Source organism: Ranitomeya imitator, chromosome 1, assembly GCF_032444005.1.
Source record: "Ranitomeya imitator isolate aRanImi1 chromosome 1, aRanImi1.pri, whole genome shotgun sequence".
Taxonomy (NCBI): Eukaryota; Metazoa; Chordata; class Amphibia; order Anura; family Dendrobatidae; genus Ranitomeya; species Ranitomeya imitator.
In genome coordinates, this window is record NC_091282.1 from 1033478753 (window position 1) to 1033499208 (window position 20456).

At 45.7% G+C, this 20456-nt stretch overlaps 2 protein-coding genes across 2 annotated transcripts in view; one reads left to right on the plus strand and one right to left on the minus strand.

Moving 5' to 3' along the window:
- Window positions 1–1002: 1002 nt before the first annotated feature.
- Window positions 1003–20159, minus strand: LOC138658272 (uncharacterized). Its single transcript, XM_069745752.1, has 3 exons — window positions 19779–20159; window positions 2084–2494; window positions 1003–1645 (listed from the first exon to the last, which is right to left on the minus strand). The coding sequence occupies exons 2-3, from the start codon at window positions 2492–2494 to the stop codon at window positions 1115–1117; spliced, it is 942 nt and encodes a 313-aa protein (XP_069601853.1). The 5' UTR covers window positions 19779–20159; the 3' UTR covers window positions 1003–1114.
- Window positions 20160–20254: 95 nt separating this feature from the next.
- ARHGAP10 (Rho GTPase activating protein 10) overlaps window positions 20255–20456 on the plus strand; it is a 392295-nt gene continuing 392093 nt past the window's right edge. The window contains exon 1 of the mRNA XM_069744044.1: window positions 20255–20456. This exon is cut by the window's right edge and continues 287 nt beyond it. The gene's annotated coding sequence lies outside the window, so the exon portion shown is untranslated.

Sequence of the window (20456 nt, forward strand, 5' to 3'; positions counted from 1 at the left end):
CGGGTTTATTAACATATAAATATATTTGTATACTCACCTTCCGAAGTCCCGTTGAAGTAGTGCTATACTCACCCTACGCCACCTTTCCCAGGGACCGTAAGCTGCCGCTTTCAATGGAGTGGTCCTGGGAGTGGGAAAGGCGACGGAGGGTGAGTATAGCAGGTGTGATAGCCTTTTTTTTTTATTTTTTTTTTTTATTTCACATGACACTTTCACTGTTGATGATCCATAAGGGATTACGGAGTAGGGGAGGGATAAATTGGACGGGTTTATTAACATATAAATATATTTGTATACTCACCTTCCGAAGTCCCGTTGAAGTAGTGCTATACTCACCCTACGCCACCTTTCCCAGGGACCGTAAGCTGCCGCTTTCAATGGAGTGGTCCTGGGAGTGGGAAAGGCGACGGAGGGTGAGTATAGCAGGTGTGATAGCCTTTTTTTTTTTACTTTTTTTTTTATTTCACATGACACTTTCACTGTTGATGATCCATAAGGGATTACGGAGTAGGGGAGGGATAAATTGGACGGGTTTATTAACATATAAATATATTTGTATACTCACCTTCCGAAGTCCCGTTGAAGTAGTGCTATACTCACCCTACGCCACCTTTCCCAGGGACCGTAAGCTGCCGCTTTCAATGGAGTGGTCCTGGGAGTGGGAAAGGCGACGGAGGGTGAGTATAGCAGGTGTGATAGCCTTTTTTTTTTTATTTCACATGACACTTTCACTGTTGATGATCCATAAGGGATTACGGAGTAGGGGAGGGATAAATTGGACGGGTTTATTAACATATAAATATATTTGTATACTCACCTTCCGAAGTCCCGTTGAAGTAGTGCTATACTCACCCTACGCCACCTTTCCCAGGGACCGTAAGCTGCCGCTTTCAATGGAGTGGTCCTGGGAGTGGGAAAGGCGACGGAGGTTGAGTATAGCAGGTGTGATAGCCTTTTTTTATTTTTTTTTTAAATTAAGTTTTTTAAAACTATTGATGATGCATAGGCACAAGGATTAATGACCGGGCGTCAGGCCAATGACTGCAGGGCAGTAGGCAGAGTGGATTATGGACATTATAAAACTGAAGTCTCTATTGTTTTCAAGACAAGATCCCTACAAATTTTGATAGAAGGTGTCCATCTCGCTGTACCGGTGCGTGGACGTAGGAGGTCCTTGTGAAAAGTCTGCAAAAGAAGGGGGTGCAGGTGGTGTCCAGAACTGAGAATGATGTGGGCCTGGTCTGCGTACAGGAGTGCTGTGCATGGGCTCCTGTGGTGGTCCCAAATAAAACTGGCTACTGGGCTGACGCTCGGTGATGTTCAACATAGATGTGTCGCTCAGTTTTCCAGCGGCTGCCGCGTTCAGAACGTCAAACATCAATCTCTCCGCGTGAGATCGTTGGGTAACGTCCAATTTGTTTAACCGTTCCTCAACCAAGGTTGGGAATGCGGAGAGCTGGGTTGCCGCATGCTTGGACAAGATGGTGTTAGCCATTGCCAGGAGATCCACAGGTGTCCCCGCTGTTGACTTTCTTTTGCGAGATGGCCGCTGTGGACGTGTCTGATCCTCGAGACACGGGCTTCTGGAGGACTGATGGGACTGGACATCGTTCCCTTCTGGTCTTTCCCGCTGTTGCAGAGGCACCTGCGATTCAAGGAAAAAGAAAAAAATTAAAAGTCAATAACATACAAACAACTCAGCCTTAGAGCCCCACCTCTCCAACACCTCTATTCCTGTTCATGGGAAGCTATGAGGAACTAGGTAGCAAACCACAGGGGTTACAGAGCTTTCAGAGCTGGGCAGAACTACATTGGGCAGCAATACTGTACGTACAAATGTGCGGAAGACACAATATGTTAATGTATTTATCTTTATGTTATAGACTTTGGAAATTATTAAAAATGCATTTAAAGGAGGGGGAAGTACTGTTTGGACATACTTCTCAGAACAGGAAGTGACAACTGTTATTAACAGGGGGATTAAACATGAAAAATGTGAATCATTATTATTGGAAACCATGCAGTCTCATAAACCTACATGACACACGGCATGCTACTAGAAGGGAAGCTAGGGGGTACTTACATGCTCGTCCGGAGACTCGGGCAGGTTCTCTTCAGGCGATGGTGCACATATGCTTGTGACAGTCTGGCACGGGCGAGGGATTTCCTGGTCCCGAGTGAACGCCAGCAGGTCATAGTACCACAACTTGGGCACATAGACGTCGTCAGTTCCGGCCCCAGACTTCAGCGACTTTTCCACCTTGTTCAACTCTTTTTTGTAGACTGTGCGGAGAGCCTGGATTTTTTTACGCACAATGTGTTCATCCACCGTCTCAGTGGGATGATGCTCCTTGTAGATGGCCACCAGCTTCTCATACGCATCATTCTTTTTGTAGCGGTTGCTGTAATCCGCCGACTTTATCTTCCACAAGCAGGGCAGGGAGCGGTACATCTCTATGAGTGCCCGAACACAGTCTTGTTCATTGGCAGACATCTAAAAAAACATAAATAAAAAATGAAGCAACAGCAAGCAAGAAAGTTGTGGCCCCTGTGCCTTTCCTAATGTGAGCAGCCTTCTATTGTATGGGATATGCCGTGCGCTATTTCCTTTTGGTAGCCACCATTTTAGGGATGGGATGGTTCGTATGCTTTTTTCATATTATTAATACCAATTTTGGGGCTTGAAAATGGCAGATAAAAAAAACAGATACACTTACCATGAAAGATCTAATAAGAACGCTGATGAGTTCAAGATCTCCAACCAGGTCGCTCACAAGAAGCTAGAGAACGAAGACGATGCAGAGGTCTCGATTTACAACCACGACGCTCACGAGATGTGAAATCAATACGGAGCAGAATTCTAGATTTCCAAACAAGACGCTCACGAGAGGTTATAAAACGAAGACGCTGCAAAGATCTTGATTTCCAACCAGTACGCTTACGAGATGGAGAATGAACACGATGCAGAGTTTTGGATTTCCAACCTATTGCAAGATGCTCGTAGTTGAAATACCCACAAGTGATTGAACAGTTGACTCAAGCTTTTTATATCAGAACCTTGCTATAGAACCTACCTACAGATGATCCCGCTGTGGCCTATCACAGTTCACAGGGAGACATCACACCCACTCCATTCGTAATGTAATGTATAACGTTATGGCGTCACCTTTTTTTTAATGAAATAATGTAAAAGCCTTTTTTTTTGTACTGGCTGTTGTAATCCCCATGCAGGCTGTGGCGACAGATGGCATCTCCTTTTGTAAAGTCATGTTATGGCGTCACCTTTTTTAATGTCATTATGTCCTCCCCTTTGTCATTGTAATGTATTGTAAAGACTCCCTTTATGTTATAATGTACACACCACATCCCAGACTATTGCGACACATGGCATCTCCTTTTGTAAAGTCATGTTCTGACGTCACTTTTTTTATGTTATAATGTAATGTAAAGGCGTCTCCTTTTGTAATTGTTATGTATTGTAAAGACCCCCCTTTATGGAATGTACACACCACCTCCCAGGCTTGTCGGGACAGAGGGAGTCACCTTTTGTAATAGCGTATCCTTTTTTTTTATTTTATGTAATACTTTATCACTGTGCGGTTCCCTATCCTTTGTAATTGCATATTTTATTGTATTAATCAGGCGATATGTATTGGACCTAGGCTATCATAGTATGGGAAGTTTATGTGATCGTGGTAAATTGATATTTTTTCAAGAAAACGTTTAAAATTAAAATCTATTACGGGCGTCACTGCAATGTATTGTAAAGGCATCTCCTTTTTAATGTACAACGCCTACCTGGCTAGAGCAAGACGCTGCGACGGCCCCTATGATCGTTGCTGGCGTCGTTGCTTTTGATGTCAAACACAACGATACACCCCAATCGAACGACCAAATAAAGTTCTGAACTTTCAGCGCCGACTAGCGATTTCACAGCGGGATCCAGATCGCTGCTGCGTGTCAAACACAACGATATCGCTAACGAGGACGCTGTTACGTCACAGATCGTTGTCGTTCTCGTTGTAAAATCGTCTAGTGTGACGGTACCTTAAGTCCAAGGTCAGATCCCCTGCTTTGATGCAGGGCTCCGCGGTGAGCCCGCATCAAAGCCGGGACATGTCAGCTGTTTTGAACAGCTGACATGTGCCCGTAATAGGCGCGGGCAGAATCGCGATCTGCCCGCACCTATTAACTAGTTAAATACCGCTGTCAAACGCAGACAGCGGCATTTAACTACTGCTTCCGGCCGGGCGGCCGGAAATGACGTCATCGCCGACCCCCGTCACATGATCGGGGGTTGGCGATGTGTCTCCATTGTAACCATAGAGGTCCTTGAGACCTCTATGGTTACTGATCGCCGGTGGCTGTGAGCGCCACCCTGTGGTCGGTGCTCACAGCACACCCGCATTTCTGCTACATAGCAGCGATCAGCAGATCACTGCTATGTAGCAGAGGCGATCGCGTTGTGACTGCTTCTAGCCTCACAAGGAGGCTATTGAAGCATGGCAAAAGTAAAAAAAAAAAGTTGAAAAAAATGTTAAAAAAATAAAAAATATATAAAAGTTTAAATCACCCCCCTTTCGCCCCAATCAAAATAAATCAATAAAAAAAAATCAAATCTACACATATTTGGTATCGCCGCGCTCAGAATCGCCCGATCTATCAATTAAAAAAAAGCATTAACCTGATCGCTAAACAGCGTAGCGGGAAAAAAATTCGAAACACCAGAATTACGTTTTTTTGGTCACCGCGACATTGCATTAAAATGCAATAACGGGCGATCAAAAGAACGTATCTGCACCGAAATGCTATCATTAAAAACGTCATCTCGGCACGCAAAAAATAAGCCCTCAAACGACCCCAGATTACGAAAAATGGAGACGGTACGAGTATCGGAAAATGGCGCAATTTTTTTTTTTTTTTTTAAGCAAAGTTTGGAATTTTTTTTCACCACTTAGATAAAAAATAACCTAGTCATGTTAGGTGTCTACGAACTCGAACTGACCTGGAGAATCATAATGGCAGGTCAGTTTTAGCATTTAGTGAACCTAGCAAAAAAAAACAAACAAAAAACAAGTGTGGGACTGCACTTTTTTTGCAATTTCACCGCACTTGGAATTTTTTTCCCGTTTTCTAGTACACGACATGCTAAAACCAATGATGTCGTTCAAAAGTACAACTCGTCCCGCAAAAAATAAGCCCTCACATGGCCAAATTGACGGAAAAATAAAAAAGTTATGGCTCTGGGAAGGAGGGGAGTGAAAAACGAACACGGAAAAACGAAAAATCCCATGGTCATGAAGGGGTTAACAGCACCTGTAATGTACCTGTGGCACCTAACAGGTGTTGGCAATAACTAAATCACACTTGCAGCCAGTTGACATGGATTAAAGTTGACTCAATCGCTGTCCTGTGTCCTTGTGTGTACCACATTGAGCATGGAGAAAAGAAAGAACACCAAAGAACTGTCTGAGGACTTGAGAAACCAAATTGTGAGGAAGCATGAGCAATCTCAAGGCTACAAGTCCATCTCCAAAGACCTGAATGTTCCTGTGTCTACTGTGCGCAGTGTCATCAAGAAGTTTAAAGCCCATGGCACTGTGGCTAACCTCCCTAGATGTGGACGGAAAAGAAAAATTGACAAGAGATTTCAACGCAAGATTGTGCGGATGTTGGATAAAGAACCTCGACTAACATCCAAACAAGTTCAAGCTGTCCTGCAGTCCGAGGGTACAACAGTGTCAACCCGTACTAACCGTCGGCGTCTGCATGAAAAGGGACTGTATGGTAGGAGACCCAGGAAGACCCCACTTCTTAACCCGAGACATAAAAAGCCAGGCTGGAGTTTGCCAAAACTTACCTGAAAAAGCCTAAAACGTTTTGGAAGAATGTTCTCTGGTCAGATAAGACAAAAGTAGAGCTTTTTGGGCAAAGGCATCAACAGAGTTTACAGGAGAAAAAAAGAGGCATTCAAAGAAAAGAACACGGTCCCTACAGTCAAACATGGCGGAGGTTCCCTGATGTTTTGGGGTTGCTTTGCTGCCTCTGGCACTGGACTGTTATTATCTGGAGTATTATCTGATAGAATTGCAGGGGTGTCAATACTTTTGGCCATGACTGTTTGTCTGTGTCCGCTGTATTCACAGGGACATTAAAAACTACCCGTAGCCAAAGTGTCTCTAAAATTGAACTGTGGGTCTCAGATCCATGAGGTCAGGGAAGTTAAGGACCAACTACACACAGTGATAATAGGGCGGGACTTTAGCTGGTTTTGGGACTAATGGCAGAAGGGGGAAGTAACAAGAGACTCAGACCAGAGCTGGTCCCACCATGATGAATCCCCATTGCAGTCGAAGGCGGATGAGTTCCGCCTGTGTGTCCTTGCTGGTGACCCATGAGGCTGAGATTCCTGAACTAAGGGTTTCTGGGAGAAATTGTGGGACTGCACAAATGCAGGATCTTACGCTAAAAGGGGCATTTAACAGGGTAACGGTGGTAAATGAGGTTGCTCAAGAGCCAGGGCTGACACCAGGTTTCCATACTTTGCTTTAAATGAGGATCTGCTATATTAGGTTACTAAACTAAGAGAGGAGGTGGTAGAGCAGTTTTTAGTACCTATAGGGGTAGGGTGCTAGACCTGACCCATTCTAATGTCTAGGTGGATGTCTGGGAGTAGACAAAACTCAAGAACGGGTCCTTCAGTGGTTCTAGTGACCTGGATGTCACAGAGCGATTATTAGCTACTGCCGGTTCTGCCCTACTTGTCAGCTAACTGCTCTCATATCCCACTTCCGAAGTCCCCTAGTGTCATTGCCCATAATAAAGGTCCCGTTTGATCTGATTGCCATGGACCTTGTAGGACCCCTAGTTAAGTCCACCAGGGGGCACCAACACATCCAAATGATGATGGTCTACGCAACACGGTACCCAGAAGTGGCATCATTGAGAAACTCCTCCGCAAGGAGCTTAGCCCAAGAGTTAGTCCATATTTTCTCTCAGATGGACTAAGGAACTCTGTTTATGTCCAAAGTGATGAGGAAGTTGTGTAAGGCTCTCCAGATTACACAACTTTAGACGTCGGTGTACCATTCACAGACGTATCGCTTGGTGGAGATGCTCAACAAGACCTTGAAATCCATGCTTAAGAAGGTTGTGGAGAAGGATGGTCAAAACTGGTATTGCCTAGTGCCCTACCTGTTCTCTATAAGGGAAGTCCCACAGGCCTCTACAGGGTTCTCACCATTCAAACTGCTATACAGACAGCACCCTCGAACACTTCTGGCTATTGCGAAGGAGACCTAGGAGGTAGAGGTTACACCCCACTGGAGCATCAGCGAGCATGTGGCCCAGATGCAGGACAGGATCACAAAGGTGATGCCGATTGTGAAGGAGAGCCTAATTCAAGCACAAGAGGGTCTACAATCAGGCAGCGAGACTGCCCTAGAGACCGGGTGTTGGTGTTGATACACAAGGTTGAAAGTAAGTTCTTGGCCAAGTGGCAAAGGCTGTATGAGGTGGTCAAAAAGTTGAGTGACGTCAACTACAAAGTCCTCCAACCAGGAAGAAGAAAGCCATAAGCCATACCAGGTGGACCACATTAAAGTGCTCAAACCATGGTGAAACAGGGAACTGGTGGAAGCTACCTGCCTGGAGGTCAACCCTGAAGGGTCAGGGATGTCACAGTGGCAGAGACACTGTCAACAGCCCAGAAGCAACAGTGCCGAGAGCTGCTTCGCAGAACTGGGACGTGTTTTTGGAATTGCCAGTGTCATGGTTAGGACATGGATAATGTCCTGTTCTCTCAAGGTTAATTTTGCTGGCCTCCCTTTGGATCTGGGAGGGGTATTTATACTCACTCCAGACTAGGATTCCCTGTCAGCTATACTTTCCTCTTGTCTGTGTGCCTGACCCCTGGAGTATGTGCCTGGTTTGCAATTGTGTTGTTTGCTCTCCGTGCGTGACTCTGCTTGTTTGTTCTTTTGGATTTCTGACCTCTGGCTTCCCTTCTGACAATCCCGTCTCACCCCTTTCATACCTCGTGATTTCCTGGCTCTGATCTTAGCTTGACTACTCTCCTGTGTTTATCGTCTCCTCTGCACCCCAGCACCTTGCTCCGCCCATGACCACCTCCTACTCTGTCACATGGTTCAGGTCCTGGTGGTTACCTGGGTAGTTACTCGCTGCTTTGCTCAGCTTTCTTGCTGCTGTGTGCAGCTCTCCCCGCAGCAGTAATACCCGGGAGTCGTGACAGCCAGGTTGTACGCAGTTCGTGGAGCATGAAATCCTGACGGAACCACATGTGAGAGGGAACCAAAAGCCGTATCAGATTTGCGATGCCCGCTGCAAGATGATCTCCAAAGAGGTGAGGAGAATGTTGAGCCTAAGCATCATCAAGGAGTCAAAGAGCGGTTGGTTCAGTCCCATTGTCCTTGTGCCGAAGCTGGACAGAGCTGGAGGCTGAGATTCACCAAGTCCAGTTATTGGCTCCTTCTGATACTCATGCATCTAAATTATTTGTGCCCATGTATCTAAGATTATGTCTGTTGCAAGAGTTTCATGAATGTCTTGAGTGGTCACCCCAGGGTCACTGCTATGCAGAGGGATATTTGTAGACTTTTTGGGTGGTCAACCATGCTTAACGACATTAAAGGTTTTGTATCCGCTTGCGAGATTTGCAGAAGCGCTAAGGTTTGTCATAGCCGGTTGGCCGGGAAATTGGCTCCATTGCCGATTCCAAAAAGACCGTGGACTCATTTGTCCATGGATTTCAACACTAATTTCCCTTTGTCTAGTGGGAAAACCATTATTTGGGTGATGGTTGACTGATTCACTTTGTTTAGTTATCAGGGTTACCTAATGCTGAGACCCTTTCCAGGTTATTTATCAATCATGTGGTGAGATTGCATTGTATTCCTTTGAACATTGTATCCGATAGAGGGGCGCAGTTTGTCTCCAAATCCTGAAGAGCGGGGGTGGGGGGAAATATGGATTGTAATCTGGCGTCTTTTTGTAGCTAAGGTGGTAATTTCCCTGCAGCTCCCTTAGTACCTCCAGAATTGGATTGAAGGTGACTACTGGAGGCACCCGGTTGCTTTCCTCTTTAGCTTTGTAATATAGGAGGCGATTCCTTGATATTCTGGTAGCTCTTGTAATCTGTTTTTTAATTGCTCTTGGATGGAACTGGAGGTGTATATACACCATACGCTCACTGCGAGTTCCCCAATAACCAGCCTGGTAGTGGAAGCAGCAACGGCCACATCTATCACTAGATTCAGTGGAGCCGCATTCCCCTGACAAACTGGTGACAGTGGTGGGAACTGCGTGATCTCTCCAGCGTGATCTGAGAAACTGATAGCAGTTGTGGGATCCCCGTGATCGGATCCCGGCAGTTATCCCTAACAACTGGTGGCATCAGTGGGACCTGTGTGACCCTACCAGCTGTCATCCTTGACAAATATGTATATATCTTTATAAAACTATTTCAATGCATGTGCAGTGCCCCAGAGTCCTGGTCGTTGCAGTAATGTTATTCTTCCACCAGGGGGAGTGATATTACGTCTGATGGCACTAAAGGAGTTCACCTTGCCAGGTATCACAAACCATACACTACACTTCACACTCCAGTCCACCAGGGGGAGCAAAGGTTCTATCTACTAGGCCACTCCTCACATTAGGGTAAAACTGGTGGGTTGGATAGAAAGTTAGTCAGACGCTGCCTGGGCTTCACCCAGTCAGTTCCTGTCAGGCAGACAGCGGGAAAGGAGGAATACCACAAAGCTGCAGATAGGGGGCCCCAGACAGGGGTGGGATCCTGTCAGAGGCCAAGACAGAAAGACACGGAGCTGTGCCTGCCCCACGTGCGGCAGCATCCTAAGAAAGGATACGAAGAGAATTATATTGTAGAGAGTGAGAAATGAAGTCATAGCACAAGGAGAAGAAAACCAGAAGGAGTTCTGCCCTGAGAGAGGCTGCCTCCTTCTGAGGCACGTAGCCGGTGGCCGGGACACCGAGGAAGTAATAGACTCTACGCTTTACTTCAGAGACCGGCCATCTGTCATACGGGTTGTCCTATCCACACCATCTGGGGGACAGAGAGGAAGAAATAACAACTAGAACATCTACAACAGTTGTGAGGACCTTACCGAGTTGCTCAGCAGGGAGGTACTACAACACCCAGGCACTAGTAGAAAGGCTACTGAATTCCACCTGGATAAGGGGACTCTGGATGTGCCTTCAGACCGGTCGGACTACCCTGTGGTCTGGTGCCCTGGACTGTGGATGTTGAAGCCTTCAGTAAAGGTAAAGAGACTGCAACCTTGTTTTCTTATTATTCCCTGCGCCTTACAACATTCACCATCCACCAACTACACTCTGGGAAGCCCTGGGGACACACTTCACCTGTGGGAAGGTATATCATCTAGCTGCCATAACATCACCTCAGCGGACCCCTAAGCAGCGTCGGTCACCCTGACCGAATACCACAGGTGGCGTCACGAACACTATCCCTTTAAAGACCTTGCCCATTTATAAACTCTTTTACTGGACACCCCTGAGGGCTACGGACCGGGTCAGCCACCGTGACATCCCCCTGAACTGCAGGACCCGGTGCCGAGTACCCCATTGCCCTACACTGGGGGCGATCCACATATAAGGGGATCAATTTAGAAGTATAAAACCTTGTGACAGGTTTGCTTTAGTAATGAAAGTTTTAAAAATTATATTTTACAGGAAATGCTGATATCTGATCCTGGAGTTCTAACAGTTAGTGTTTGACGTTTGCTTTTTCCAATAGCTACGCTTTAGCTTGACCAACACTAACTAGCAGGGCCGAAATTGCTTCAGAGCCATTACAAAAAAGATAAGGCATATCTGGAGAATATTTACATAAATGAAGAAAATAACGGTAATAAGTAAATTAGAAATTTGTAATATAGAGACTTCCTTCAATTGTTTCTCTTTTCTCGCCAACATGTAAATGTTTTCAAGAACTGTGCATAACTAAACATCTTCCAAATTCCTCGGGTGTGGTTACTTTCTTTTAGCTACCAATGAATGTAATTGTTTGATTTATATTGTATCTTGTACAATTAAAAGGAACATTAAACATACAAATAAATAAAAGCATAGTCTATTTTTCTGTTTTTCAGTCTGCAGGATTTTCTGCATGTCCCTGAAACAAAGAATATTGCCAAGGACACAGGTGTTAATCTTCCACGGATCGGTTCCATTTTCAGATGGGAACCCGCTGATGGGTTAGGACATAGGTGTTAGAGAATCCACATCACCAGCCCCAAGTCTGGGTGGACACCCAGACCGAGCATTGGTGAAGCAAGCGTGAAGGCACGTGAACAATGAGGACTTGGCACACACAGGAGTCTCAGGAACAGTAGGACGGTTGAAGATAAACATAGCAGGGTTGATTGAATGCAAGCTCAAAACACAAAAAGCATAAATGATGAAGCACACCAAACATAGGAATACAGACTCAATTCCATGACACAGGTTTGAGACATAATGGGCCTTAAATGGCCTAAGGAAATGATGTCATTAATGCACCCTGGGCAACTTGCAAAACCCGACATGGAGCACAACCGAATTCAGCAGTTAGAGGAGAATGAAGCAGAGCTCGGGATACCTGGGATGGGTGTGTACCATTGGGCCTCATTCGGACATTCAGAAATTCACATACAGTGGGGCAAAAAAGTATTTAGTCAGTCAGCAATAGTGCAAGTTCCACCACTTAAAAAGATGAGAGGCGTCTGTAATTTACATCATAGGTAGACCTCAACTATGGGAGACAAACTGAGAAAAAAAAATCCAGAAAATCACAGTCTGTTTTTTTAACATTTTATTTGCATATTATGGTGGAAAATAAGTATTTGGTCAGAAACAAACAATCATGATTTCTGGCTCTCACAGACCTGTAACTTCTTCTTTAAGAGTCTCCTCTTTCCTCCACTCATTACCTGTAGTAATGGAACCTGTTTAAACTTGTTATCAGTATAAAAAGACACCTGTGCACACCCTCAAACAGTCTGACTCCAAACTCCACTATGGTGAAGACCAAAGAGCTGTCAAAGGACACCAGAAACAAAATTGTAGCCCTGCACCAGGCTGGGAAGACTGAATCTGCAATAGCCAACCAGCTTGGAGTGAAGAAATCAACAGTGGGAGCAATAATTAGAAAATGGAAGACATACAAGACCACTGATAATCTCCCTCGATCTGGGGCTCCGCGCAAAATCCCACCCCGTGGGGTCAGAATGATCACAAGAACAGTGAGCAAAAATCCCAGAACCACGCGGGGGGACCTAGTGAATGAACTGCAGAGAGCTGGGACCAATGTAACAAGGCCTACCATAAGTAACACACTACACCACCATGGACTCAGATCCTGCAGTGCCAGACGTGTCCCACTGCTTAAGCCAGTACATGTCCGGGCCCGTCTGAAGTTTGCTAGAGAGCATTTGGATGATCCAGAGGAGTTTTGGGAGAATGTCCTATGGTCTGATGAAACCAAACTGGAACTGTTTGGTAGAAACACAACTTGTCGTGTTTGGAGGAAAAAAAATACTGAGTTGCATCCATCAAACACCATACCTACTGTAAAGCATGGTGGTGGAAACATCATGCTTTGGGGCTGTTTCTCTGCAAAGGGGCCAAGACGACTGATCCGGGTACATGAAAGAATGAATGGGGCCATGTATCGTGTGATTTTGAGTGCAAACCTCCTTCCATCAGCAAGGGCATTGAAGATGAAACGTGGCTGGGTCTTTCAACATGACAATGATCCAAAGCACACCGCCAGGGCAACGAAGGAGTGGCTTCGTAAGAAGCATTTCAAGGTCCTGGAGTGGCCTAGCCAGTCTCCAGATCTCAACCCTATAGAAAACCTTTGGAGGGAGTTGAAAGTCCGTGTTGCCAAGCGAAAAGCCAAAAACATCACTGCTCTAGAGGAGATCTGCATGGAGGAATGGGCCAACATACCAACAACAGTGTGTGGCAACCTTGTGAAGACTTACAGAAAACGTTTGACCTCTGTCATTGCCAACAAAGGATATATTACAAAGTATTGAGATGAAATTTTGTTTCTGACCAAATACTTATTTTCCACCATAATATGCAAATAAAATGTTAAAAAAACAGACAATGTGATTTTCTGGATTTTTTTTCTCAGTTTGTCTCCCATAGTTGAGGTCTACCTATGATGTAAATTACAGACGCCTCTCATCTTTTTAAGTGGTGGAACTTGCACTATTGCTGACTGACTAAATACTTTTTTGCCCCACTGTACGTGTCCTATCTTTTTAATCGGTATACAGTACACTTATGGAAAAGTCATTTTTGTCACGTACAAGACAAAAAAACAAAACAGATGTGTGAATGAGGACCATGGTTTACAAATCTTTTTGTCCTATTGTAGACAACGAAGAAGTGTGAGGATCCTGATGTAGCCAGTTGCTTTGAACTTTTGACTTTCAGGCTCCATATTTCACCATCCACTTTTGCTTTTAATGTGAGACTACCATGATTTCATAGACAATCATCTTGGCTATGTCATACATAAATATGACGTACAACTGTCTAGCATATGATTAGTTATGTCACTGCATTGTTATAGTTTTGCTCCTGGTGGAGTGACATACCGTATTTTTTGGACTATAACACGCACTTTTTTCCCTCCCAAAATGGGGGGTGCGTTTTATAGTCCGGATATAACGGCTCTGGCTGTGGTGGGGAGGTGGGGGAGCAGTTTTTGAGGAGCAGCGGGTCACGGATTCAGGTGCCAGCAGCTCCGTCTAACTCCTGTGCCCACTGCTAAAGAGAAATAAATATTCACTGCATTCCACACCCATGGGCGTGGAGGGCAATGAATATTAATTTCTCTTATGTATCGGCACACGTGACCGCCGGCGGCAGCAGGAAACCGGCGGCTGACACTGCGCACTACTGAAGAGGAATGAATACTTTCTGCTTTCTGCGATGAACTGTGAGTATTCCGGCAGCTGTGCTCTGCTTGTGAGCAGCGCATGACGTCCCTGCTATGCGCTGCTTACAAGCATTAAGCAGCTGCTGGCAAAGGAGCAGGACACTGCGAGGGAGCGCTGAGTAGGTAAGTGTAATGTTTTTTTCTGATGGTGCCATGCATATCAGGAACGGGATGGGGCCAATTATACCAGGATAAGGAGGAAGGGCCATGTGTATCAGGATGAGGATGCGGGGGACCATATTTAGCAGGATAGGGAATATTAAGTACAGAATTGACTACATTTTTTGCTTCAGTTTTTTCATAATTTCCTCCTCTAAAACCTAGGTGCGTCTTATGGTCCGGTGCGTCCTATAGTTGGAAAAATACAGTAGCTAATCATACTTAATGTGATAGACCTAGTAGAAACCAGAAGAATTATCAGAGGCAAAATGAGCAATTGTAAGTACACAGTGCTATACAATATGATTATGGCAATATAGTAAGAGGATAAAAATTTTGATGGGAGTGCTCCTTGGAATCAATTTTATATCAAATCTCTATATTCTGTCATTCTTCAGTGAATAGAAATCTAGCTTTTCAGAAAAGTAAAATATATATACACATCTTACCATAAAATTATAACATGCATACTAAAACTTTTTTAGTTACAAAGGATGTGATTGCTAGAAAATGGGATGTGCATTTTTTATTTGCGGATTTTCCACACTAATGCAAGTCTATGGGGATATTCCGCACAGAAAGCTCAGTGTACTCGCTAGACACGCAGTGGATTTGAAACACGCACCAAAGGTCAGAAGCACAATGGGCATCAGATTTCTATGGATCCCATCCAGTTTCCGAAGCTTGCAAGACGCTGTGTTTTTGAAGCAGCAATAATATGCAGCATCAAAAATGCACCAAAAGTTCAATGTCAGCTCAGTGAGCAAAGAACACTTCCACACCCTATATGGATGGAAATATATAAAATTTACAGGTCTCAGAAAATGACAACACAACCACAATGTCAGGTTCTGCAATTTTTATACCTTATAGGCTTGGGATCACCATACTCCTACTGACCTGGAGAAAAAGTGCCCAAACCCAAAAATTATGCCCTTCCCCCCGACTAGTGATAAAGGAGCGTGCTCGCCACTGCTCGATTCTTGATTGAGCAATGGGTGCTCGGCTACGCTTGTTACTCAATCAAGTATCGCGGGTGCTCAAGTGTCATTCCCTGCCCTGCATGTTTCATAGATGTTAGACAGCCAATAAACATGCAGGATTTAAAAAAAAAAAAAGATGAGGGCACTCACCGGTCTTCTTGAAATGCAAAAACTTTTATTAACAACACATCCAGATAAAATTCATGGCCGGGAACGACGGAGCCGAAGCTCTTGTGAGCAGGGGGGAACGGAGACGGTCTCCGTTCCCCCTGCTCACAAGAGCTTCGGCTCCGTCGTTCCCGGCCATGAATTTTATCTGGATGTGTTGTTAATAAAAGTTTTTGCATTTCGAGAAGACCGGTGAGTGCCCTCATCTTCTTTTTTATATTTGGATTACACAGCTGGCTTTTTTCCTGTCTTTGAGGAGCACCCGAGGTCAGAAATGTCATGGCTGTTGTAACCACTGCCAAGCACCTAGTTTGCGGTAGCAGTCTGGTCATAATCTCCGTACTAGAGACTGTGCTGCCCTGCCTGTTTCATTTTGTTGAAAAACATGCAGGATTGCCTGCCATACACAGTAATGTCATATTTATGTTGGCTACTGGCATTAAATTTGATTGACACAATGCAGCCAGCCATCACCCCCCGAGGAAGCCCACGCGAAACACGCTTTGGGGCTGCACAGAACAGCTTACCATACATGCAGTAGATGGTAAGTGGGTCTTACTTTAATCACTTATTCTTGTTCAATTAATGGAGGTATTCCATTTTCTATGTGCGATCTGCTGTAGCCACTGACTACGTGTCTTGCAAATTTTGATACTATATATATCGTAATTGTTATTACATCTGCACAATGTGTGCACGGCACATCATATTTAATGGGTACCACATCAGTTGTATTTTGTATGTACTAAGCACTTCAATGATTCATAGAATGACAATCATGATGACACTGATTTACTGGCCCACAAGTTCCCCACCCTGACACCCTTTGTTGTGTATATCTATATATTCTGCAAGATTAATATTTTCCATTCCCTATTAGTAGCAGGAAAGTTTGCAGGCATGTATTATAAACTCAATTTAAAATGTGCAAAACGTGCAGTAAGGAACAGGGAAGTGGACTTGCTGCTGATGGTGCACCCAGAGGCCGAGGCCATGGGCCAGGTGAAACTGTGCCTAATGACGGAGCACAACAAGAACACAGTTATCCATGAGACATAGCTTCCTGTTCCACTTTGCAGGGTGGCGCAGGACACCATTCTTGAAGCCAGAACAGTGATCAGTTGGATGGCAGAAAATGCTACCAGTATGTTCCCAATACCCTTTCTTCCACATAGTCCAGCCTCCCTAGCCAAGAGCCTGGACCACATAATCCTCACCTCGATCATCCTTTCTCCCACCACGGTGAGTTCCAGGTGACAAGTGATCTGACACTTAGAAACTTGACATTTCAGTTTACTGATTATTACCTCTGGCCCTGCACGTTTCAAGAGGGACATGAGGAGATTGTGTGTAGTGATGCTCAAACATTTGAGCAGCCATGGTCAGAAGATGACGGTGGGGAACGTCAATTAGCATCTCAAGAGGTTGAAAAAGTTGCCAACAAGTGATGTTGTTAAGTTAACAATTTAGGAGGACCAGAGTGCGGAAGTGGAAGAGGAGGTAGTGGACGATGAAGTCACTGTCGCAACCTGGGAAGGTGCAGAGCGAGGACAGCAATGCAGAAGGGGAGGGATCCACAGCACCGCAATAGGCAGGAAGAGGCAGTGGGGTGGCCTGAGGGAGAAGGTGGGTAACTGTTCCCCAGAGCACCCACATGTGGCCAGTTCCGAGTGCAAGGGTTAGGGGTTCCCCAGTATGGCAATTGTTTAAAGAAAGTGTGGACAATAAAAGAACGGTCATTTGCAAAACGTGATGCACCAAGAGAAGCAGGGGCCTGACAACTACCAGCCTGACCACCAGCAGCATGCTGAGGATCATCATCATCAAAGCACTTGACTAGGTGAGCCAAACACCTGGGTCCAAGATTAGTGTCTGCGGGTGTCATCACTTCCTCTTGCTCTGTGCTACACGCTTGCTAATCCACTGTCCAGGACGCAGGCGCGAATGCCTCCTGCCCTGCACCTGTCTTTGCACATTCGCAATCACGTCTTAATTACTTGTCTCATTGCTGGCTTTGGAATATATTCGCAAACACCTTGCCCCCACACACAGGCCCAAACTCTAAATGGGAACATTTTCAGACTACTTGACCTGGAAATGTTGCTGTTTAGACTTGTGGACACAGAGGCTTTTAGCAACCTCATGGCAACCTCATGGCAGTAGCCACTCCTCGGTGCTCGGTCCACAGCCGCCACTATTTTTTCTGCTGTGCCATTCCCGCCTTACACAAGCAAGTATCACATAACATCACCTGTGCCCTTACCAACACAGTTACTGGGAAGGTTCACTTAAAGACTGACATGTGGACAAGTGCTTGTGACCAGGGACACTACATTATCATCACGGCACAGTGAGTGAACAATGTGGAAGACGGGACACAGTTGGATCCTGGAAGTCACACGTGCTACTGACGCCGAGAATTGCGCGCCCTAGTTACATCAGTTTCCTGCACCTCCTACACCAGTTCTTTCACGTCCTCCCTATCCAAATAGTCATCTCGGAGCACGCCGTCCACATCAGTTGCAAGTTGGACGCACTCAGTGAAGCAGTCACAGACGCTGCTGTAACTTCAGTAAGTTGTTTAGGTAACAAACAGCACATCACTGCAGGGTTGAGGAGAGGTATAACAGACCAGACAGATCTATGGCTCGTCACTGAACTTACAACCAGGTATAATTGTGTATGATAATGGGCGTACCCTGTTGGCAGCTCTGAAGCTCGCACTATTACCATGCCTGGCCTACGTGCTTAGCTTAGTGGTTAAGCTGTTTCTGAAGACGTACCTAGAATTGCCTTGTGATGGTACGCCACGTGTGCACCCATTTCCGCAAATCAACTACAGCTGCCGCTGGTCTAGTAGTGCTGCAACAGAGCTTGCAAATGTCAGCTTACCGACTGTGTGAGATGTGACCACGCACTGGAACTTCACATTACACATGTTGGCACGGCTTTGTGAGTAGCAGAGGGCAGTAGTTGAATGCCATCCACAACATGCCTGTCGGTATTCCGATCAGTCCCCCGCACATAACAACCGACGAGTGGGCATGGATGTCTGACATCTATGAAGTTCTACAAAACCTTGAGGAGTCAACCAAGGTGGTGAGTGGTGACGACACCACAATCAGAGTAACCATCCAGCTTCGGTGTCTACTTAACCACTCACTTCTCGCAATTAAGCTTTGCATGTGGACAGAGAGGAAGAAAGTACATAGGGTGATACTACCTAGCCCAGCCCCATCTCATCTTCTCAGCACAGATTGGGCTGAAGACAAGGAGGAGAGGGAGAAGCAGAAGATGGAGAGTCATCTTCCTGGTGGGAACAGGGAAGTCTTGCCTGTTGAAAATCTGGCAGACATGGCTGACTATGTCCTGCTGCATTTCACATGATCCTCGAATTATACGCATTTTGGCCAACACGACTTATTGGTTGTTCACCCTTCTTGACCCACACTACAAGGGGAACTTTCAATCTCTCATTCCCTTAGTGGAGAGGGCTACTGAAATGGTGCAATATAAGAAGGCCCAGTCGAACAATTAGTCCAAAAATTCACTTTTTGACAAACGCTTGCGGCAGAGGACATAGTTACTTGGGAAACCAAGGAGAGATGGGGGAGACACACACTTGGTCCAACAGAGGCGGGGGAACATTATTAAAGGGACACTGTCACCTGAATTTGGAGGGAACAATCTTCAGCCATGGAGGCGGGGTTTTCGGGTGTTTGATACACCCTTTCCTTACCCGCTGGCTGCATGCTGGCTGCAATATTGGATTGAAGTTCATTCTTTGTCCTCCGTAGTACATGCCTGCACAAGGCAAGATTGCCTTGCGCAGGCGTGTACTACGGAGGAGAGAAAATGAACTTCAATCCAATATTGCAGCCAGCATGCAGCCAGCGGGTAAGGAAAGGGTGTATCAAACACCCGAAAACCCCGCCTCCATGGCTGAAGATTGTTCCCTCCAAATTCAGGTGACAGTGTCCCTTTAAAGGTTTTGGCCAGTTTAATTAGACCCTCCCAGTGCCCAGATAGGCAGGGTAGTCTCACAAGGAGGGAAACATTGGGTGTAGCTTTCCCCCCCTCTACTATGTCATCAGCTATAGTCATAGGTGATGGAGAAATATGGTTAAGGGGTGGAGGAAGACTTTTTTTTGTTGTTTTAGCTTTTTAATTTCGCCTTATATACAAGTTATTATACAGGAAAGAATGTTTCCTAACCAGCCAGTAAAAGTGGAGCAATACTCTGACACCATTGTCCCAGCAGCGACCTGGGAGTCAGATTCATTCCACCATCTTCCCATGCCATGGGCGCTGTTTCCATCTATTTCAATGATTTTCTCTCCAGCCCTCCTGTTAGGGTTTTCCAGAAAAATACTTGAGTTTCCCATTGCCCCCCATTACTTGCTATTCGCATTGAGTCCGCCCTAGGGTCTGACCTGCTCCATTCCAGTACATTGTAGCGCTCGCTCGCCGCTACTCACCACAGTTTCATCCCACTTGATTATTTGGTCATTCAAAATTACATTTTATTCCACAAAATCCAAGTCCTCAAATGACAATGTCGGCGGAAAAATAAGTTATGGCTCTGAGATAAAATAAAAAGCACAAAAAAAGAAGTGTTTGGGTCCTGCAAGGGTTAAGTCAATGCCCATTTATTTCCTTATGCAGGGCACACTTTAGAAACATGAGCCCACTGTTAGAGGGCATCAGGGCACACTGGGAACTTTTCCTGAGAAAACCAATAATGATAAAAACTGAGCAGAAAAGTCTCAGGAGGAAAGAATGGAGAAGAGAGGCAGGAGAGGCCGGTGACCTAGGACTGTGGCGGAGGAGGTGAGGGCCGAGGTGACGGGGGAGGGAGACTGCCGGCATGGAGGACAAGGAAAAAGGAGGAGGACAAGGAAAAAGGAGGAGGACAAGGAAAAAGGAGGAGTGCAAGGAAAAAGGAGGAGGACAAGGAAAAAGGAGGAGGACAAGGAAAAAGGAGGAGTGCAAGGAGGGATGAGGGCGGAGGACACGGCCGGCATTAGCCGTGGGCGGGATGTGTGCAGGAATGTGAGCGCTGGGCTGAGCACCGATCCCGCTGCCCCGAGCGCTCTTCAGCCGGTCCATCAACCACTAACCCTCCCGCTCCTTGTATGAGCCGCCCCCGGACTACA